The sequence below is a fragment of the Hippoglossus hippoglossus genome, chromosome 8, assembly GCF_009819705.1.
Source record: "Hippoglossus hippoglossus isolate fHipHip1 chromosome 8, fHipHip1.pri, whole genome shotgun sequence".
NCBI classification, from domain to species: domain Eukaryota; kingdom Metazoa; phylum Chordata; class Actinopteri; order Pleuronectiformes; family Pleuronectidae; genus Hippoglossus; species Hippoglossus hippoglossus.
In genome coordinates this window covers 7,477,901-7,497,518 of record NC_047158.1, presented here as the reverse complement: position 1 = coordinate 7,497,518, position 19,618 = coordinate 7,477,901, and the positions used below count along the sequence as shown (strand labels likewise).

Here is a 19,618-nt window from a genome sequence, read left to right as displayed (position 1 = left end):
GAAAATAGTAATGATGTCTACTGTCTGAACAGAATATATACAATGTAAACAGAGTATACTCAAAACTTATTTTTCTATGGAAGCATTTTTAACATGTGATTTTTAACTCTGGTGCCACTGTGTTGTTTTAATTCCTTTCAATCCTTTTTATCTTACTTTTACTTGCAACTACATTTTAGTGGTGGCTTTTCATAGTGCTGCCATACAAGCCATAAGCCAGTCAGATTTATCTTTAGCCGCAGCACTATTTTAATTTATTTTTATGTATTTTGTAAAGCACTTTGTTTAGATAAGTGCTATGCAAATAAAGTTATTAAATTATTAACTTTCAAACCAGTTGATTTGTATGATTAGTTTTTATATATTTATATATTTAGTGCTCTGTAGAAGAACAACAGCATTGACACTCCTTTGCACTAGGTGGCGGTATGCATATTGACCTACTATAGAGAAGAAGAAGACGCCACCACCATGGCTCTGTGTGAACCTTAGCTTGGATCTAAGATTCGCTTTCTAAGAGTTTTATTAACGTTACATTTCAAAACGCGTCTCTTTCAGACTGATAACGATCTGTTTCATGAAGCCGTTCAACGAGTGAGATGCTTTTCACCTAATGCACCTTTGTTTACGTTTTAGCAGATTGATGCTAACGCCACTGTCAGTCATTGAAACACGGAGGCTAACTTCTAATGCTAACAGACACATTTATGTCCCTTATAATTATATATTGCAGCTACTAAGAACTGCGTCATTTAACATGTCAGCCTATAAACAGAGACCGGACACAGCGGTTTTGCTAACTTTAGTCTGAAACGCTAATGCTAGCTGCTAACTTCAGTGACATGTACCACTCGTAACTAGCTAGACGATGCTAGCTGTAACCTTAGCCTCATACGTGTGTGTTGACGCTTGTGTGTTTGTGTTTTTCTCACGCAGATTGTTGTGAACTAGGTTGTGACACCTCCAGTTGAGATGAATCGCCCCAAACCAACAACTCTCAGGCGGCCCAGTGCCGCCAAACCATCAGGTACGACGCAGCTCCCACTGCCACCTTGTTGTTGCTGCTTTTTCTCAGCTTGTGTTTATGATGATATATAGCTAAGAAGGACAACATCTCAACTGTCCTGTGATGTCCTCTTCTCCCAGCTCACCCACCCCCGGGGGATTTCATCGCCCTCGGATCCAAGAGCCAGGGGGCAGAGCCCAAAGCCCCCGCTGTCCTCCTGAAGCCAGCCTCCACAGGTTTACCAGCGGACCGTAAGAGAGAGACGTCCTCCGCCCTGCCCTCCTCATCGGGGCTGTCCAGCCTCACCAAGCGGCCCAAACTCTCCACCACCCCTCCAGTCAGTGCCCTGGGAAGACTCGCCGATGTAGCTGCGGTGGACAAGAGGGCGATATCCCCCTCAATAAAGGAGCCATCAGTGATTCCCATTGAAGGTAAAACATTACTTGGATTTGATGATGCCATGTACAACTGAAGATGATTACTTTCATGATAACAGCCAGTCTGACAGACCTTTATTATGATGGTTACACAACTGTTCCTGGTTTCTCTCTCCTCTTCTACAGCCATCGAGGTTGAGTCTTACTCTGCTCGAGGTTTCTTCCAGTTATTGAGGGAGTTTTTTCTCTCCACAGTCACCAAAGTGCTTGTTCATTGTGGGAACTCGCTGGTTTCTCTATAAATCTATAAATCGACCTTAATATGTTATGATTTGGCTCTTAAAATTGAATTGAATACCTTTTTTTTTTTTCTTTCCATAACGGTTTTCCATGGATTTTGTGAAGCACTGTGTGACCTTGTTTAGATAAGTGCTATATGAATAAAGTTGTTATTTTCCTTTCATTTCAGTGTCCCCAGTGGTGCTGCTGGACGAGATTGAAGCCTCAGAGTCTGAAGGTAACGATGATCGCATCGAGGGACTTCTGTGTGGAGCGGTGAAACAGCTCAAGTTGAACCGAGCAAAACCTGACATCACGCTCTACCTCAGTCTCATGTTCCTGGCCAAAATCAAGCCCAATGTGTTTGCAACTGAAGGAATCATTGAGGTGAGAATGCTCGTACAGTAATGCTGTAATATCTGTATCCTGGGAGTAATGTTATAATTATGTAATGTACATCATCCCTTAGCCTTTGCTTGTTTTTAAATCACAAAGTAGCCCAGAAGGTAAAATATTTAAACATGTATTATGCATTTATTAACTTGTTTACTTTTTTACTTTGCTTTGAATTATTTATGTTAATGCATGAGAAAAAAAGAATAACTGGAAAGTTGTCTTTATTAAAACTAAAACACTCAACAAAGTATTGCAAAATAATTGACTTGAACCTCACAGATGTTGGATTTTAAGTACTGTCTTTCTGACTTTATTCCCGCTCTTGCCACCAGGCCCTCTGTAGCCTCCTGCGTCGCGATGCTTCTATCAACTTCAAAGCGAAGGGGAACAGCCTGGTGTCTGTTCTTGCGTGCAATCTGTTGATGGCCGCCTACGAGGAGGATGAGAACTGGCCTGAGATTTTTGTTAAAGTGAGAATCTCCTTAACAGTCAAATAAAAGTCATTTTTATTTCAGGCATGTCTAAACCTTGACTTCTGAAATGTTTTTGCAGGTTTACATTGAAGACTCTCTGGGAGAAAGAATCTGGGTTGACAGTTCTCACTGTAAGAATTTCGTCGACAACATCCAGACTGCTTTTGGCACAAAGATGCCTCCGAAGAGTATGCTGCTTCAGGTGGACACCGGTCGCTCTGGTGGAGATCTCAGTGCAGGTGCAGTGCATAGAGAAGATAGACTGGATTTTTGGATGGTTAGAATTGCTATTGCAGGAAAAGGAAAATTGTCAATTGTTAATGGCACTTTTTTCCCTTTTTAGGTAGCAGCCCCCACCCTTCAACTCCTGATGAGGATGACAGCCAGACAGAACTGCTGATAGCAGAGGAGAAACTCAGCCCCGAGGGTGATTGGCAGGTGATGCCGAGGTATGAAAAATAGTCATATTCTTAGACGTGAGTTACACTACAAAACTCTGTCCAACAGACGTCACTCAAAACTGTCATTTGCGCTTAGACAAAATTCAGTGTCAATATTTTCCAGTCTAGATGACAAGGAAATTTATGATTTCTGCAGAATCTATCAAGAGTTGCTGTAACATTTTCCCTCTGTCGCTCCCTCTGGGGTTATTGTAGGTATGAAGAACTGGCAGAGAGTGTGGAGGACTATGTGCTGGACGTGCTCAGGGATCAGTTGAATCGCAGGCAGCCGATGGACAACGTGTCACGGAACCTGCTTCGTCTGCTTACAGCCACATGTGGCTACAAAGAGGCCCGACTCATGGCCGTGCAGAGGCTGGAGATGTGGCTCCAGAACCCAAAGGTAAGAAGCGTCAGACCCTGGAATAAACAAACACCTGAACGGCTTTATGTCACTGTATCTCACTGGCTATAGTTGCTGTAAGCTATTGCATTTGGAAATTCAATCTTGACTCTATAATTCCATAAGAAAAACTAATATTGTTGATTATTGTTTTAAATTGATTATTAACTTGCTTTCTTTTATTTTTAATGCGTGCAGCTTACTCGACCGGCCCAGGACCTCCTCATGTCTATGTGTATGAACTGCAACACTCACGGAGCAGACGACATGGAGGTGATCTCCAACCTGATCAAGATCCGGCTCAAACCTAAAGTCCTCCTCAACCACTACATGTTGTGTGTCAGGTGTGTCTTAGTCTCAGTTAATCTTACTTCTTTTGTCTTTGGTGACTCGCATTAACTGACACTTTGCTGTGGGATTCTCCAGGGAGCTGCTGAACGCAAACAAAGACAACCTGGCCACGATGGTGAAGCTGGTGATCTTCAATGAGCTGTCCAATGCCAGAAATCCCAACAACATGCAAGTTCTCCATACAGTGCTCCAGCACAGCCCAGAACAGGCTCCGAAGGTACAAATGGAAAACATGGAAATGGAAGACTTGTCGTCTTCATCAGTGTCTGTTTTTCCTCTCTTGGCTTTTTTATTTCTGTGTCTAAATTCTTTTATTTCCCTCTCTCTGTCTCCCTTTATGTCTGTAGTTCTTGGCGATGGTGTTCCAGGACCTGCTAACCAATAAGGATGATTACCTCCGCGCCTCCCGAGCTTTGCTGAGAGAGATCATCAAACAGACAAAGCATGAGATTAACTTCCAGTCCTTCTGCTTCGGTTTAATGCAGGAGAGGAAGGAGACCAGCTATGTGGACATGGAGTTCAAAGTAAGATCAAATGAAAACTCCCCCTGTCATTTTAGCTGCAATCATCCTGCATTTAAATTGTGCTCTGAACTGTTTATCGCTGTCTCTCTCTGCAGGAGCGCTTTGTTATCCAAGTGACAGATTTACTGACTGTCTCCATGATGCTGGGCATCACTGCTCAGGTCAAAGAAGCCGGCATTGCATGGGACAAGGGCGAGAAGAAGAGTCAGTCTCGTGTGTTTGTTCTTATCTTGCATTTAATAACCATAACGCATTTTTAATAGGTGTTTGTATTTCCCACTAAACGCGTGTCTGGATTGTTTCAGATCTGGACATCCTTAAGTCGTTCCAGAATCAGATTGCTTCCATACAGAGGGACGCTGTGTGGTGGCTTCACACTGTGGTTCCCACCATCAGCAAAGTTGGTGCGAAAGACTACGTTCATTGGTCGGTATCTGCTTGCCCCTGAACAGTTTGTGCCTCTTAAACCAATGATGTTTCCATCTATGTTGAACATAATTTATCATCACCTCTCCCACCTGCAGCCTTCACAAAGTGCTTTTCACAGAGCAACCTGAGACATATTACAAGTGGGACAACTGGCCTCCTGAGAGTGACAGAAAGTAAGTCTCCCCTCAGGTTTAAAATTTGTGTTTCTTCAGATTGCATCTACCAACCTACACTAGCAACTGATATCTTTTTCTTTCTCTCCTCAGTTTCTTCCTTCGTCTGTGCTCCGAGGTGCCTCTGTTGGAGGACACACTGATGCGCGTTCTGGTGATCGGCTTGTCGCGTGATTTGCCCCTGGGCCCGGCTGACGCCATGGAGCTGGCAGATCACCTGGTTAAAAGGGCTGCTGGAGTTCAGTCTGAAGGTGTGTGAGGATCCAATCGTCTGTAACTGTGTCAGTGTGTTCAGTGTGTCACTCTGTACATTTTGCATGCTTCAGTTTAATGAGAAACCATTTTTTTTTTATATTCAAAGGGGTCATCTCCTTATTTACATCTTATCCTCTCAAGTCAGCAAAATAGTTTCAGCTAAACAAGAACAAAAGGCAAATACGTGATGTTGTTCTTTATTTTTTTAAGCTGCAGAGTTGGCTGACGGTTCAAAAACAGATCTGGAGGTCCTGAAAGTGGAAAGGATCCAACTCATCGATGCAGTGCTGAATCTGTGCACATATCACCATCCAGAGAACATTCAGCTGCCAGCGGGGTACATCCAATGTCTTTTTAAAAACACCATTAGGTCATACAGTTTTCTGTCGATAATAAGGAATGACTCTATGTTAAATTTTTAAGGTACCAACCACCAAATCTGGCGATATCCATGCTCTATTGGAAGGCATGGCTGCTGCTGCTTGTGGTGGCTGCATTTAATCCACAGAAAATAGGTAACATTTAAATTTATGTTTCATACATAAATTTAGTTTTCAAATGTATTCAAAGTCATTAAATCGTGTCTTTTGATATATTGTGTGACATTTCTTTGTTTTCTTTCTTTAGGTTTGGCTGCTTGGGACGGCTATCCAACACTGAAAATGCTCATGGAGATGGTTATGACAAAGTAGGTAAAGGCGATCATTGCGAGTTAGGTGACTCCAAGTTGATTGATGAAGCTTAACTAACACACGTCTCTGTGTATAGTAACTACAGCTACCCTCCTTGCACCATTGCTGATGAGGACACAAAGACAGAGATGATCAACAGGGAGCTGCAGATGGCCCAGCGAGAGAAACAAGACATTCTGGCCTTTGAGAGTCACCTGGCTGCAGCGTCCACCAAGCAGACCATCACAGAGAGCAACAGTCTGCTGTTATCTCAGCTCACCAGCCTGGATCCACAGTAAGACACCCAGAGAAAGTATTTCACAGTTTGTGAAATATTGACTTAAATGTGACTAAAACAGAAATCCACCGGAGCAGGGAAAATCTCTGCTCATAAATATGAATGTTTTGAAATTACTTATTTGGCTTAAAGTACTTTTAATCCTGATATTTTTTGTAACTCCCATGATACTGTCCTATATCAATGTAATGCAGCTTTAAACCTTTTACTTTATTATTATTAGAGTATATAATAAAATTAGATATTGTACTAAGGTCTAGGTAAAAAATACAATAATTGCACCTTAAATCCTAAAAGGTAATAGATAAGGATAATAAGGAGTTTCCTGTTGTTTCAGTTATGTTATGACCTTGTATCTAGGTGTTAATTTCTGAAAAAGGCCTCAGTTATAATCAAATGTGGTGTCTTAGTCCTACCTTTTATGCAGTGGACAGTTAAGTTTAGGTTTTACCACTTAAAGTCAGTAGTAACATCCTGTTTTACTCTAGATAAATGAGTCACTGCTGGTTCACTGGGAGAAGGACTAATGGTTTTTGTTTGTGTTCAGGGGTCCTCCTCGTCGACCTCCACCACAGTTCCAGGAGCAAGTCAAAACCCTCAACCAGTCCCTGCGTCTGGGACACCTCCTCTGCCGCAGCCGCAACCCAGACTTCCTCCTCAACATCATCCAGAGACAGGTACCAGGCACTCACACATATATATGTTGTACCTTTGATAACAGAGATGTGTCGGCAGCTCAAGCACTGGCCCGGGATAGATCTACTGAGCCTAAAACCATGTAGCCCACCTAATAAAAGAGGAAATAACACTTCCTAGTGTCACCATTGGTCAAGTAAGTAAGGTGCATTTTCAATCCATCACAGGCTTCCTCTCAGTCCATGCCCTGGTTGGCTGATTTGGTTCAGTCCAGTGAGGGGTCCCTGGATGTGCTTCCAGTGCAGTGCCTGTGTGAATTCCTTCTGCATGATGCTGCAGATGAAAGTCTGCCGATAGAGGACGACGAAGAAGGAGAGAGCAAAGAGCAGAGGGCCAAGAAGAGACAAGTATGTTGATGATTTTAAACGAAAGCTTTCCTGTTTTTATATTAGTTTTGTTCTGAGCGACTGAGTCCTAAACCCTGTCTGTTCCTCTCAGAGACAACAAAAGCAAAGGCAGCTGCTTGGACGACTGCAGGATCTTTTGTTAGGTCCTAAGGCTGATGAACAGACAACATGTGAAGTGTTGGATTATTTCCTGCGTCGTCTTAGCTCCTCTCAGGTGGCATCGAGAGTCCTGGCTATGAAGGTATTGAACTCAGTGGAAGCATATATCATGTTACAATCCCTATCAGCATTGTGTTGCTGTTTAAAAAAAATTACCCCATTTGACTTAATATATTTGTGTCCAGGGTTTGTCTCTGGTGCTGACCGAAGGAGGCTTGAAGGATGGAGATGAGCGGGAACAACCCATGGAGGAAGATTCTGCAGATGCCGAGCTCTTGCCGGGTTACCAGTGGCTGCTGCAGGACCTCCCAAAACTCCCGTTGTTCGACAGCGTGAGGGGCATGACGTCCACTGCTCTGCAGCAGGTCAGCATCCGACTCAAGCAGTGAACTGTGCATAACCGGAAGCAAAGGTAAAGGTGGAATAATGAGTAAGCGATAGAAGAATAAGTCTTGTCTGTTTGCCCCCTCACAGGCCATTCACATGGAGACCGACCCACAGACGATCAGTGCCTATCTCATCTACCTTTCCCAGCATGCACCAGTGGAGGAGCAGGCCTCTCATAATGACCTTGCACTGGTAATCACATCATAACATGCTTTTTGTTTGAAATCAAGTTTTGATGTTGTCACAGATCATCACTGACTGTTCTTCGTTTCGCTCTCTGCAGGATGTTGCGCGGCTGATTGTCGAACGTTCCACCATCATGAACAGCATGTTCGCCAAACATTCCACCAGGCCTGAGTCCAATGCTGTGCTCTCTGCTTTCCTCACCATCTTCTCTGCTTACATTAAGAGGATGAGGAAGACGAAAGAGGGCGAGGATCTTTACAGCTGGGTGAGCACCACTAAATGAACGACTTTGTCATTTACATTTTTGGAGTCTTATTGTGGGTTCTCTCACCGTGGCTTCCTTATACCGCAATGTAAAGCAAATGGAAATTCCCCTCATAACTGCAGATTAATGCCTGTTTGATATTGATTGGTGAATTATACAGAACAGGGTGGATTAACAATGACAATGTTTTCCTTTTTTAGTCAGAATCTCAGGACCAGGTGTTTTTGCGTTGGACCACAGGGGAAACTGCAACCATGCACATCCTTGTAGTCCATGCTATGGTCATCCTGCTGACTCTGGGGCCCCCTAAAGGTAGTTCTGTGCATGTCAGATTTTAATGTGTGCTTTGATGAAGAACATCTTTGATATTGTATTTGTTTTTTAACAATATTTACAGGAGAGAGTGATTTCTATGCTCTTTTGGACATTTGGTTCCCTGACAAGAAACCTCTACCCACTGCCTTCCTGGTTGACACGTCAGAAGAGGCCCTTCTGCTGCCTGATTGGTTGAAACTCAGGATGATCCGATCAGAGGTCTCTCGATTGGTTGACGCAGGTACAACTTCTCCTACTTTGCTGAAACAAACATGGCTCATCAATTACATATTGTTTTCTACTTTTAATCATTGCACATGTTTCCCTCAGCTCTGCAGGACCTGGAGCCTCAGCAGCTGCTGCTGTTTGTTCAGTCCTTCGGCATTCCTGTGTCCAGCATGAGTAAACTGCTGCAGTACCTGGATCAGGCTGTTTCCCATGACACAGATACACTTGAGCAGAACATCATGGACAAGCGTAAGAGTCTTCTGCAGATATTCTGTTCTTAAGATTTTGAGTTTGGTTGTAAATCTTTCTGATTTGTCTGATTTTGTATTTCCTCTGCAACAGACTACATGGCCCACCTGGTTGAGGTGCAACACGAGCGAGGTGCCACTGGGGGGCACACTTTCCATTCATTACTGAGCTCCACTCTTCCTGCTGACAGAGGTCAGTGACTTTATCTTCCAAATGGTTTGTTTCTGTTCGACTGCGACTTAGAAAACACAATAATTATGATAATAAAGAACTAGTTTTATCAACTCAAAAGAAAACATTGGTACCATGCCGTTAACATGGTTGACAGCAAGTGCCGTTTACAGTTTAAAATAAATGGAGTAAATTCTGTTTGTCTTTTATTTTTTTTACTCCCAACAATCACTCATCCAAAAAACTCTGCTCTTCCTTGGGTCATCAGAAATACTCTGCAAAGTTTGAAATCAATCGTATGAGCAACTGTCAAGAAATACAGACATTCCTACAGTTATAGTTCTCAATATTAAAATGTCCTGTATCTTTATACTTTAAGATGCCTATATACCTTATTCATAATATTTCATGGCATAGATTTTTAATGGACGTAGCAGACAGAAATCTAAAAGAACAAAATGTAAATTATCTAAATTCCTCCTTAATGTTTTGACATCCCTCTTATCAGATGCTTCTGAAACAAGTAAGGCTAAAGTTACCGTGGAGACGCCCCACAGCTCTGTGAAGATGAGATCAGCCAGTCAGCTTCCTGCAGTCGGGCCTGACGATGATCTCACCGGCATGTTGCTTCAGGTAGGATTTAACTAGAGAGTTTCTTCTATATTTTTCCCTCTTTAACATTTGGTGAACACAGTCTCCGAGCAAAAGTTCTTCCCTTTATTTATTCCAATCAGTTCCTCTGACTGCTTAGTCACTGTGTGAAAAGGAATTTGATTCTGTTTCCTTTACTCCGACAGATATTCCCCGTAAAGGTGGACCCTCGCTGGCATGGCCCGCCTCCCAGCCATCTCTCTCTGGCCCTGCAGCAAGCCCTGGCTAAAGAACTGATGCGGGCCAAACAAGGCCAGGTTCAGCAGGGTGGGTTGGCATTTCGCCTCCTACAGGCCATCGCTGCCCTGCTCACCTCTGCCCACGCAGGCCCCATTGTCATGTCCATGCACCGTAGCCACGCCCTCTCCTGTCCTCTCATGCGCCAACTGCACCTCTATCAGGTTGGGCTCATTAACAAATAGTGCATAATTCCAATAGCTCATTAATTAAACTGTGAAAATGTCTTTCTGTTTTCTGACACTTTATTTTTGTTCTTTTCTCTCCAGCGTCTCGTGTCCCAGGACGTTGCTTTTTCCTCACTGTTCCTCAAGGTCATCGTTGAGGTGTTGATCTGGTTAGACAACCCAACTGTGGAGGCAGGTCCTCTGAAGACTCTGCTCAGATCCCTCGCCAGTCAGAACTCTCACAAACACAGGCATAATGATGGTGAGGACATGGCCTGTTTCTCTTTGCAGATACTGGCTGATCCATTTTATGTGAAACAACGAGTGACGCGTGTCTTTGCCCTGCAGTGCGGACTGGTTTCCTCCACCTGGCTGAGGCTTTGGCATATCGCAGAGACACTGAGGTCCCACTGAGGACCATCATCGCAATGCTGAAGGCTGGAGACAGATGTAATGCAGAAGCAGAGCTCATTGGCAAAGGTATAAATGGAGTTAGGTTCATGTGAATTAGTTTGAACTGCCTGATCTAACACTTAGTGTTTCAAAGATTAGACGATACAATTTCTAATTTACTGAATTTGTTATATAGATAATTGTCATTACGAGTCATCAGAAATTCAATTTTTAAAGTGATTATAACAATCAATTTTATAAAAATATATTTTTAAAACTTTTTTGAACCATTTTAATATTGTAAGTACTGTGAGTGAGAATTGGGAACAAATTCAGTGGTGACCTGGTTTTTAGATCATGCAAATTCAATCTAAAAGCCTCATATTGAATGGCTCCTATAATTCAGTGTATTCGTACCTCCATAGTTCATTACCACTAAGACATGAAAACTGAAAGCTTTTAACATTTGGTTTTCTTCCATAAAAATGCAGTTAATGTCCAAGATCCATTATTAATTATGCAGTTTTATTATGATTTTCTAGTGTTACAGGGGCTGATGGAGGTGAAGTCGCCATATTTAGAGGAGCTTCTGTCTCTGCTGATGACCGTGGGCACACAGAACGGGACCGCTGGCCCGGTTGCAATGGTGATTTCCCTGCTGCTCCAAGAAAGTGAGGAGCGAGCCGTGAAAAAGGAAGTGGATTCTAACAAGTGAGCACCGCATTTCTATTTCCCCTCAAGTCACGCAAGAAACATTAATATTTGACGGGACTAAATAACAAGCACAGCCGCCTGTGACAAATAGCAAACCTGCGTCCGCTGCCGTCTGAGGCCTCGTACTTGTAAACTACTTTTGGATTTGGTTCAGGAAGGTTTAATTGGTTTTGCAGCTTTACATTGGCTTTACACATTCACATGCTGTGAAAATCTGTAAATACTTTACAGAGTCTTTTTCTGTGTTTGGTTCTCAGCAACACGGCCGGAGAGGCAGGTTCATATTGAAAGTTGCTCATCGTCACCGGCTGTGTCTAGAAGTGTGTAGGGATGTCACAAGAACTGATACTTCGGTACCAAGTCGATGCCAAATGCGCTCAATTTGCACCGTCACTGGTCAGAGGTTCTTGGGACCGGTGCAGTGCTTATGGTTTGCTTTCTGTTTGTTTGGTTCGCTATGGAGTTAAACAGACAGAGACGAACACACACACACACACACACACACACACACACACACACAAGTTCTTCCCGCAGATTATGACACAACGTGGTGTTTTAACTTAGTTGTTGACGGCGACGCGATGTAAAAGCAGGTTATTAGAGCCTCTAATTATGTCAATATAAATACACAACTATTTTGCATTTTTTCATTCTGTAAAATATAAGTATTCATATCTGCAAACAAATGCAGACAGGGATATGTCTGTGAAAGGCTCATATCGGGGTCTTGTTCAAATGGGTCAGTATAAATGGTAAATACTCAAAATTTCCTGGTTGCAGTAAATCGGCACTTTATAGCCCCACTTTATCTCGGATGTACTGTAGATTACTTTTCTCTGAGGTCTTCGGTAGTTGAACATTGTGATTTTCAGTCACATCCCTGCAGAACTAACCGTTCAGTTTGACCTTCGCCAGCAGCTCCGAGGTGACCAAGTCAGGACTGAGCTCCGGGCTGCTCGTTGATTGGCTGGAGCATCTCGACCCAGAGGTCACGTCGGTGTGTCCGGACCTTCAACAGAAACTGCTGTTCACCCTCAACAAAGTAAGATAAGCGTAAAATATCTTCAGCGAATAAGGACTGTATCTGCTGGCAATGCTCAGGTGTGTGTGTGTGTGTGTGTGTGCTTGGAGTCAGTCATGCATCTTATGTCTCTAATTCAGGTACGAGGCACCCCTGCGTACAGACCCTATCTTCTGGCCTTGCTCACACATCAGTCAAACTGGTGCACCCTGCTGCAGTGTATCAGTGCTCTTCTCTGCAAGCGACGAGACTACAAGTACAACTTTTTATTTTGTTTAACATTCTTCCAGTCACAGTTCAGTGTGATTTCAGTAGATTTAGCATTAAGGTGGCTGGTTATTATGCCTGGTTCACACGACACAATTTTAGGCTTGATTTTCCATTGGTAGACAAAAGACCCAGATTGGAGCCAAATCTGCGTTCAATCAGCAGTTGCAATATCTCGACGAGTTGGCAACAAATACAGCCAATCAAGGCACAGGACAGTTTAAGTGCAGTATAAAGCTTTCTCCTGCTGAAACATGGTCTTATGTGTGACCCCCAGTTGTGTAGTATAAGCACACGACAACTGCAAGACTCCCAGTTACAAGGCGGAAAGTTGTATAGTGTGAATCGCACAGCAATCCGACAACTTTGAAAGTCGTGTCGCCTGAACTTAGCATTAAAGTGAGAACTCGTGTTAAATATCTACTTATCTTTTCTTTTTTTTTTTAGATTGGACCCATCATCAGCCCTTGATTTCCTGTGGGCGTGCAGCCACATCCCCCGTATCTGGCAAGGACGTGACCAGAAGATCCCTCAAGTAAGATCAAAAGCACACAGTTATTAGAAGTGATGATTTTTCCGGCACTTGAGAAGTAGGAGGCAGTTAATTCTGCTCATGATGATGACTCACGTATTTATCTTTGCCTTCGTGCAGAAGAAAACGGAGAAGTTCGTGCTGCGACTCAGTTCAGAGGAGCTCATCAGCATGGTGGACCTGATCTTGTCTGAGTCGGAGCTCAACAGTCGCGACACACAACGTGACGACAGCAGCAGCAGCAGCGTGGACCAGGCCTCCCGCTCCCTCATCCAGTCCCGGCTGCCCCTCCTTCACTCCTACTGCAACGGAGATCTGGAAAACATCAAGAAGGTGTCGGAGTACCTCATCAGCTGCACAAAGAAATGGGAGGACAGGTAAGGTGTATGCTTTTTGCTTCAATACTCATCTATCCTCAAATCTTCCGTCTTTCTCATCCCTCTATTTCCCCCAAAACGCATCTGTTCAACACATTTTTATTCTACAAGTTTCCCCAAAGTACTCATTCCATCTATTCCAACACATCGTATTGTTCTTTCTAATTAGCTCCAAACAGTGAAAGTAATTTTTTCTCTTCCTGTTATGGTGCGCGGATAAACTCGGGAGAAAATCGCACAAGATTTTCCTTCTCAGTGCAGATGAACTTTCCTCTGTCAGCCACAATGCCGTGGACCAGGGAAAACTCGATAATTAGGTCTATTGGTGTGAAATTAAAACCAGCAGAAGTCGTCTATACTGTGATCTCTTTAAAAGCTCAGTGTATTATAATGAAGCCAAGAGGATTAAGGCTGAAGCTCTAAACTTGCCTGTGTTGTGAATTCCTGCTCTGACTTAGCTGTCAGAGATCAGGGTGCAACTCTTTGTGGAGGCAAACCCTCCTTTCATGAATGTGTCTCTGGTTATTAAACCACTTTAATGAGGAAACTTTGGCCAAGGTCAAGCAAAATTAGCTTCCGAATTACAGTATTTTAAGTACAGCTAAGCTGCCTGGTGAAACGGCTGCTTGTGAAAATGTGGCGGGATAAAAACATGTTGAAAGTAAAGGGTTTTGGCCTTGTGTTGAGTAAACACACGACTGCATGTGAGGCATTCTTCTTGCGAAGGCTCGCCGTCGGATAAGCTGGTGTTTATTCCAATTACACAGCAACTATTGAACAACTCTCTTCTCTTGGTCAAGGTCGCTGTAGTTTGGCTGAACATATAGCTGTAATAAACTTTTCAGTCACTGGGGAGTATAGTGCATCATTTGAGCCTGACACGGGCCTGAGCCACTAAGAGGATTGTATGAAACTGCAGTGACTCGGCGGCAAAATACCTCAGAATTACATTATGCTATTCATGCGCGTACTTTGTATTAATGCACATTAATTATTGTGGCTTGTAGACGGAAACAATAGAGAAGTGCTGGATCGTGCTCTTTAATCTGTGATTTCGTATTAACTCTGATGATAATCACTTGAAAGTGATGGGGGGGGGGGGGGGACTTAAATTCACAAAAGCCAACTGGGAACATAGTCTGCTTCATAATGTTTGTTACTGTATAGAGTAGAGCTCACTTGAGTTGAAAAGCTGCAACAAACTTTTTCGTAGCCGCACGAAATTGGTCAACCGGTCACTGTCAGTTAAACGGCTTCAGGCCACACAACTCAATAACATCGGGGATTACAGTGTTGATGATTTTGCCGCTAAGCCGCTGGATTTTCGATGCACAGCTGAACTGTCCTGAGCCAATAATAACACGTACACACCGTATACTTCCCTCTCTTGTTTATTCTGTCCTTCAGTTCGATGAACAAGAGGTGCCAGAACTTTCTGCTGCAGATCTACCTGCACTTTCCCGAGGTCATCCAGCACGTCACCCTGCCCGAGGGCACCCTCAGCAGCGGAGGGGCTGCGGATGGCAGCAGCTGCAAGGTGAAGATCTCTTACAGACAATAAATATAACCGATTATGATGTGGCACTTAAAGTTTTATAGTAGATATGTCACTTAGAACCAGAGGCTTGATATTCAGTATCTTCTTGGGTAAATTTGAGTGAGAACAGATTGTGTCATTGCTGTGTAAATGTAGAAGAATAAAGAATGAAAGAAGGAACAGGATGTCAATGCCTCCATACATAGGTTGTCAGGGATCACTGAATGGTTTGAGTTTGAAAATGATGTGAATCATTTTCCACGGCCTTCACCGACACCAGATCTCAACCCAGCTGAACATTTTGGGCCGATGTGTTCGATTCAAAAGACCAAATATCTTCTGGAAGAAGGATTTTATTGTCTTTTTTCCGTATTCATAAACGGCTCTTTTGTACTCATCAGGTCAAAGAAAATGTGCTTGATATTGATTACTATTTGAAATACCATATGTAAAACCATGACACGGCACAGAGTACAGTATTTATTTCCATTTCTCAGCTCGATGTCCTGGTCCATCGTCTGGTCACCCTGCTCGCCGACGTTGGCGACTCAAAGTCTGTCGAAAACCGCGTGTCTGACGCCAACCTCGCCTGTCGTAAGATGGCCGTGTCGCACCCTGTCCTTTTGCTGAGGTGAAATAAGAAAAGAGAAAATATTTCATGCAGTTGTATTAATCTACAAATTAAGAGATTAACTGCCACCGCCACAGACGACGATACAACCTGCTGACTTTTTTCTCCACAGACACCTGCCCATGATCGCAGGGCTGCTCCACGGCCGCATTCACCTGAACATGCAGGAGTTTCGCCAGCAGAACCACATGGCCTTCTTCAGCAACGTGCTCGCCATTCTGGAGCTGCTGCAGCCGCTGGTGTTCCACAGCGACCACCAGAGGGCGCTTCAGAACTGCCTTCTCTCCTTCATGAAGGTCCTTCAGGTGGGCAGCTCGCAGGCGTTCAGGTCCTCACCAGGAGATTCAGAGCAGAGATTAGATTCACAGTGTTCCCGTGTGTTTCCTCCTGCAGAACTTTCAGAGGACTCGTTCTCCGTTGGTCTTCATCAACAAATTCCTGCAGTTCACGCAGAAGTACATAACGCACGATGCAGCGGCCGCCATTCCTTATCTACAGAAGCACTCCAACATATTACAGTTAGTACATCATGGCAATATCCTTTTTTAGGTTCATTTGTGACGCATTTTAAAACTATAAATTGTGTTATTGCACAGAGATGTAGCTCTGCTGTTTCTCCTTTTAGGAATATGTCTGCAGAAAACCCAGACCTGGTCCAGCTGAGGTCTCTGCTGGCTGGACTCACTCTGCCGGTGAAAAACTCCTCTTCAGAGTTCGCGGCAGACGACAGAGATGGTGAGCACAATTTTCACATCAAGCTTTCTCTGAGCACAAACCTTTGTCTACCTAGAACATGAGCACATTTAAAATAGGTTGTTTCTGTAGAATTTTATTTCTTAAAGTAAGACGCTGATGTAGTTTTAGACCATGATCTCTGGTTACATTTTAAGATTTAAACCTTAAAAACAGTTTTGCAGAGGCATTCATCTTTCTGAATAATTGTGTTTTTTTCTTTTTTTACCAGATGAAGTGTCCACTGGTCCCCTTCCCCTCGTCAACATATCTGCCTCGGTCTCGCTGAGCGCGGGGGACATGACCATGTACCTGAAAAAGATTTCAAGAGGAGAAGCAGTCGAGGGTAACGAAAACACACCTCTGCTGCCGAGATGCCTCGTGTATTCATCCCGTTTCATATTGAGTAATACCTCGTTTTTTTTTTTTTTCTCGCCATAGATGTGTTGGAAGTGTTGACAGAGGTGGATGATAAGTCGAGGAGGAGCCCAGAGATCATCCAATACTTCGCCGTGAGTCATAAACAACAGGCACACACACTAAAAACTCGGGGTCAAGTGTAGCATCCGTCAGTGTGTAACCCGTCCGTCACCACCCTGTGTCTCTGTTGTTTGTAGAACGATCTGCAGAGACTCATGGTTTCCTCTGAGGAGCTGTGTCGGAACATGGCCTTCAGTCTGGCCCTGCGCTGCATTCAGAACAATCCCTGGTAAGTTCACAGCCGACCTGCAGAGAGCAGGCTGGGGCTGAGGGGGAGTGTGCAGAGATAAACGAAGAAGGGAATACATAAATAATCAGCAAATTTAAACCATCAATTGTTTTCATCAGTTTCTATTCATTACGTAATGTGTGTGTTTTCTTCGCTACAGCCTGGCAACAGACTTCCTGCCAACTTTCATGTACTGTATGGGCAGTGGTAACTTCGACGTGGTACAGACCGCTCTCAGGAACCTTCCAGAATACGTGCTTCTCTGTCAGGGTAAGAGGAAACACATCCTCGTGGACAGTCATCTGGGTAGAAGGAGTCACTCCCATGTCTGTCTTGGATTCTCATTTGATCATACAATACAAACATATATTTTTTATTCGCAAATAGTTATTTAATGAAGTATGCATCCTTGTCTCACACATCCACAGCTGCATTATTTCAAGTCCTGTTTTTCTGCTCCCTCCAGAACACGCAGACATCTTGCTCCACAAGGCGTTTTTAGTGGGCATCTACGGACAAATTGACACCAGCTCAATGATCGCCGAGTCGATGAAAGTCCTTCACATGGAGGCGACCACATAGCGGCAAAGCTTCCGACGTCCACTGTGTCACTCTCTGCATTCCAGATTTTTGTTTTAGTTCAACCGTTTGATGTCCTGTTCATTTGATCACAGCAGATAATCAGACTCTCCTCAGTGCTTCACATTAGATGCTCCTCCAGCGAGCGACACACCCACCAGTAGTGGAATAATTTAGTGACTTCAAAGAATGTATTAAAACTCCCTCTAAATTAGTAGAACATGTAATAATTACAACTATGAAATTACTGTTATTGCAATAAAGTCGCAATTAGTGCATTCATTACTCTGTGAAGGAAGTAAATTATATTTTTAATTGAAAATGTGACAATACATTAACCAGTAATGAAATTCGAACAAAAACCCGGAACATTATTAAGTGATGTTATCATAACATTCAACATATAAAACAGAAAACTGGGTCAATAATAGAAACGGTTGATTTAATAATTAAAAAATTGTAATGTAATTATATTAAAATTATATTAATACTTGTCATAATTATAGTATTATAGTACAAGTTGGAAAATAACGTGTTCAGTTAAATTTAAATGATTATAAACATTTATTTTTAGAGGGAGATTTATACATTTGTGCAGTTACTAAATTATCAGCAATTACATTATTAAACAATACAAGTGTCGTGTATTTACACTCGTATTTTTAATTTTGGCTTCATATTTTCAATAGTTTGAATATTAAACAAACAGTTAAAATCACACCATACTTTGTTTGTGTAAATGTTTTAATAAACATCTAAAACATTTTCATCAAGATCCATCTCGTGTGTTTTATGAGCAGTTTGCTAAATATTGAGTCTGACAGCGAACACGTTCAACATTTGACTGCAGTCGCCAAACAACTTAAAAAGTATTAAAAATGAGAAGCAAAAATACAAAAAGAAATTGTCATTGCTCAAAGTAATCACAACTGAAATGAATAATTTAAAATCATCTTCACTGTTACTAGAACACTGTCTGTGAGCCGCGTTGATATCAACTGAATAAACTATGTTTTGGGGGAAATGATGTTTCATTCATCTTTATCTGACAGAAAGTGAAAAGTGCAACACATTCCTGCAGCGGAGACATTTTACCACTGTTTAATTGAGAAGCAATTTAATGTTGAAATTATAAAAAAAAAAAGAAGAAAAACACAAATTTCCACAAGAACCAATTATTACCTTTCAAAGAAACATGTTAGCACCTCGGACGAGATTGAAGGGGGGGAAAAATAAATGGTGGGAGGTTTCGCGGCCTTTCATTTCATTCCAATAACTCCTGGATCCTGATAAAACTGGAAACAGCTGTCATTGGAACGCTCGCTCTTCACTGGGGTGTAACAGACAAATTAAAGGCGTGATGCACACGCTGTGATGGAAACCATTTTGCCATGAAAGTGTGAGTTGTTTTGCCCGCTGCCTCTGACTTAGTCCGGGAAAACCTCTTGATGGGAGTCACAGGGATTTGTTAAACAGTGTGTGGACATGCCGGCAAACTGGGAAAGTGGACGTCCCCATTCATGGTAAATTAACCATAGCGGTAATTGTTCAATCACAGAGACCAAAGGCTGCTTTGAAGACGCAATGTGGGTAGAGGCCATTTTTGCAACACAGACCGCTGCTGGTGTTTTGTTACATAGGAGGAGATGAAGCCACGGCACGGTTGAGGATCCTCGGTGAGGGCGAGACATGCCCACACTGGTGGGTCAGTGGAGTCTGTCGATCAGAAGTAAAAGAGATACGCAGGCTGGAGGTGAACAACTGCAAGCAGGTTACTGCAGCCTGGAGGTGACTTCAATTTAAGGCACTTAAAGGAAGTTTTATTGTGTGAAAATAGTCATATACAGGATTTAAATAAATATTACTCTCAGTAGAGCACATACCTCCACCAAAGCCAAACAATCCTTCACATGATTGTCTAGTTCTTTTAGTAGAAATGTCAAAGAAAAATAAGGTTTTGTTTGAAAACAGTTAATGAAAGTGAAAAAAGAAA

The 19,618-nt window shown here is 42.8% G+C and overlaps 1 protein-coding gene across 6 annotated transcripts; it reads left to right on the top strand.

Moving 5' to 3' along the window:
* Positions 1-449: 449 nt before the first annotated feature.
* Positions 450-18,032, top strand: ints1 (integrator complex subunit 1). 6 transcript variants are annotated; one of them, XM_034593276.1, is made up of 48 exons: positions 450-504; positions 937-1,027; positions 1,147-1,437; positions 1,853-2,049; positions 2,391-2,528; positions 2,611-2,770; positions 2,875-2,980; positions 3,188-3,374; positions 3,573-3,718; positions 3,801-3,942; positions 4,073-4,249; positions 4,345-4,453; positions 4,555-4,675; positions 4,774-4,851; positions 4,945-5,102; positions 5,317-5,443; positions 5,530-5,621; positions 5,734-5,794; positions 5,875-6,072; positions 6,623-6,752; positions 6,939-7,118; positions 7,210-7,359; positions 7,463-7,642; positions 7,752-7,856; positions 7,948-8,115; positions 8,316-8,427; positions 8,513-8,671; positions 8,761-8,907; positions 9,001-9,099; positions 9,587-9,711; positions 9,876-10,130; positions 10,236-10,395; positions 10,482-10,613; positions 11,069-11,237; positions 12,159-12,282; positions 12,402-12,517; positions 12,976-13,063; positions 13,181-13,437; positions 14,845-14,974; positions 15,472-15,605; positions 15,718-15,910; positions 15,999-16,123; positions 16,231-16,340; positions 16,570-16,683; positions 16,779-16,849; positions 16,955-17,046; positions 17,207-17,316; positions 17,513-18,032. In XM_034593276.1, exons 2-48 carry the CDS (start codon positions 973-975, stop codon positions 17,626-17,628), a joined length of 6,594 nt encoding a protein of 2,197 aa, XP_034449167.1. In that variant the 5' UTR covers positions 450-504; positions 937-972; the 3' UTR covers positions 17,629-18,032. The 6 variants fall into 6 exon arrangements, with proteins under 6 accessions (XP_034449167.1, XP_034449162.1, XP_034449166.1 ...); XM_034593271.1 differs by having other exon boundaries at positions 4,345-4,462; positions 12,156-12,282; XM_034593275.1 differs by having other exon boundaries at positions 12,156-12,282; positions 17,513-17,767.
* Positions 18,033-19,618: the final 1,586 nt, after the last annotated feature.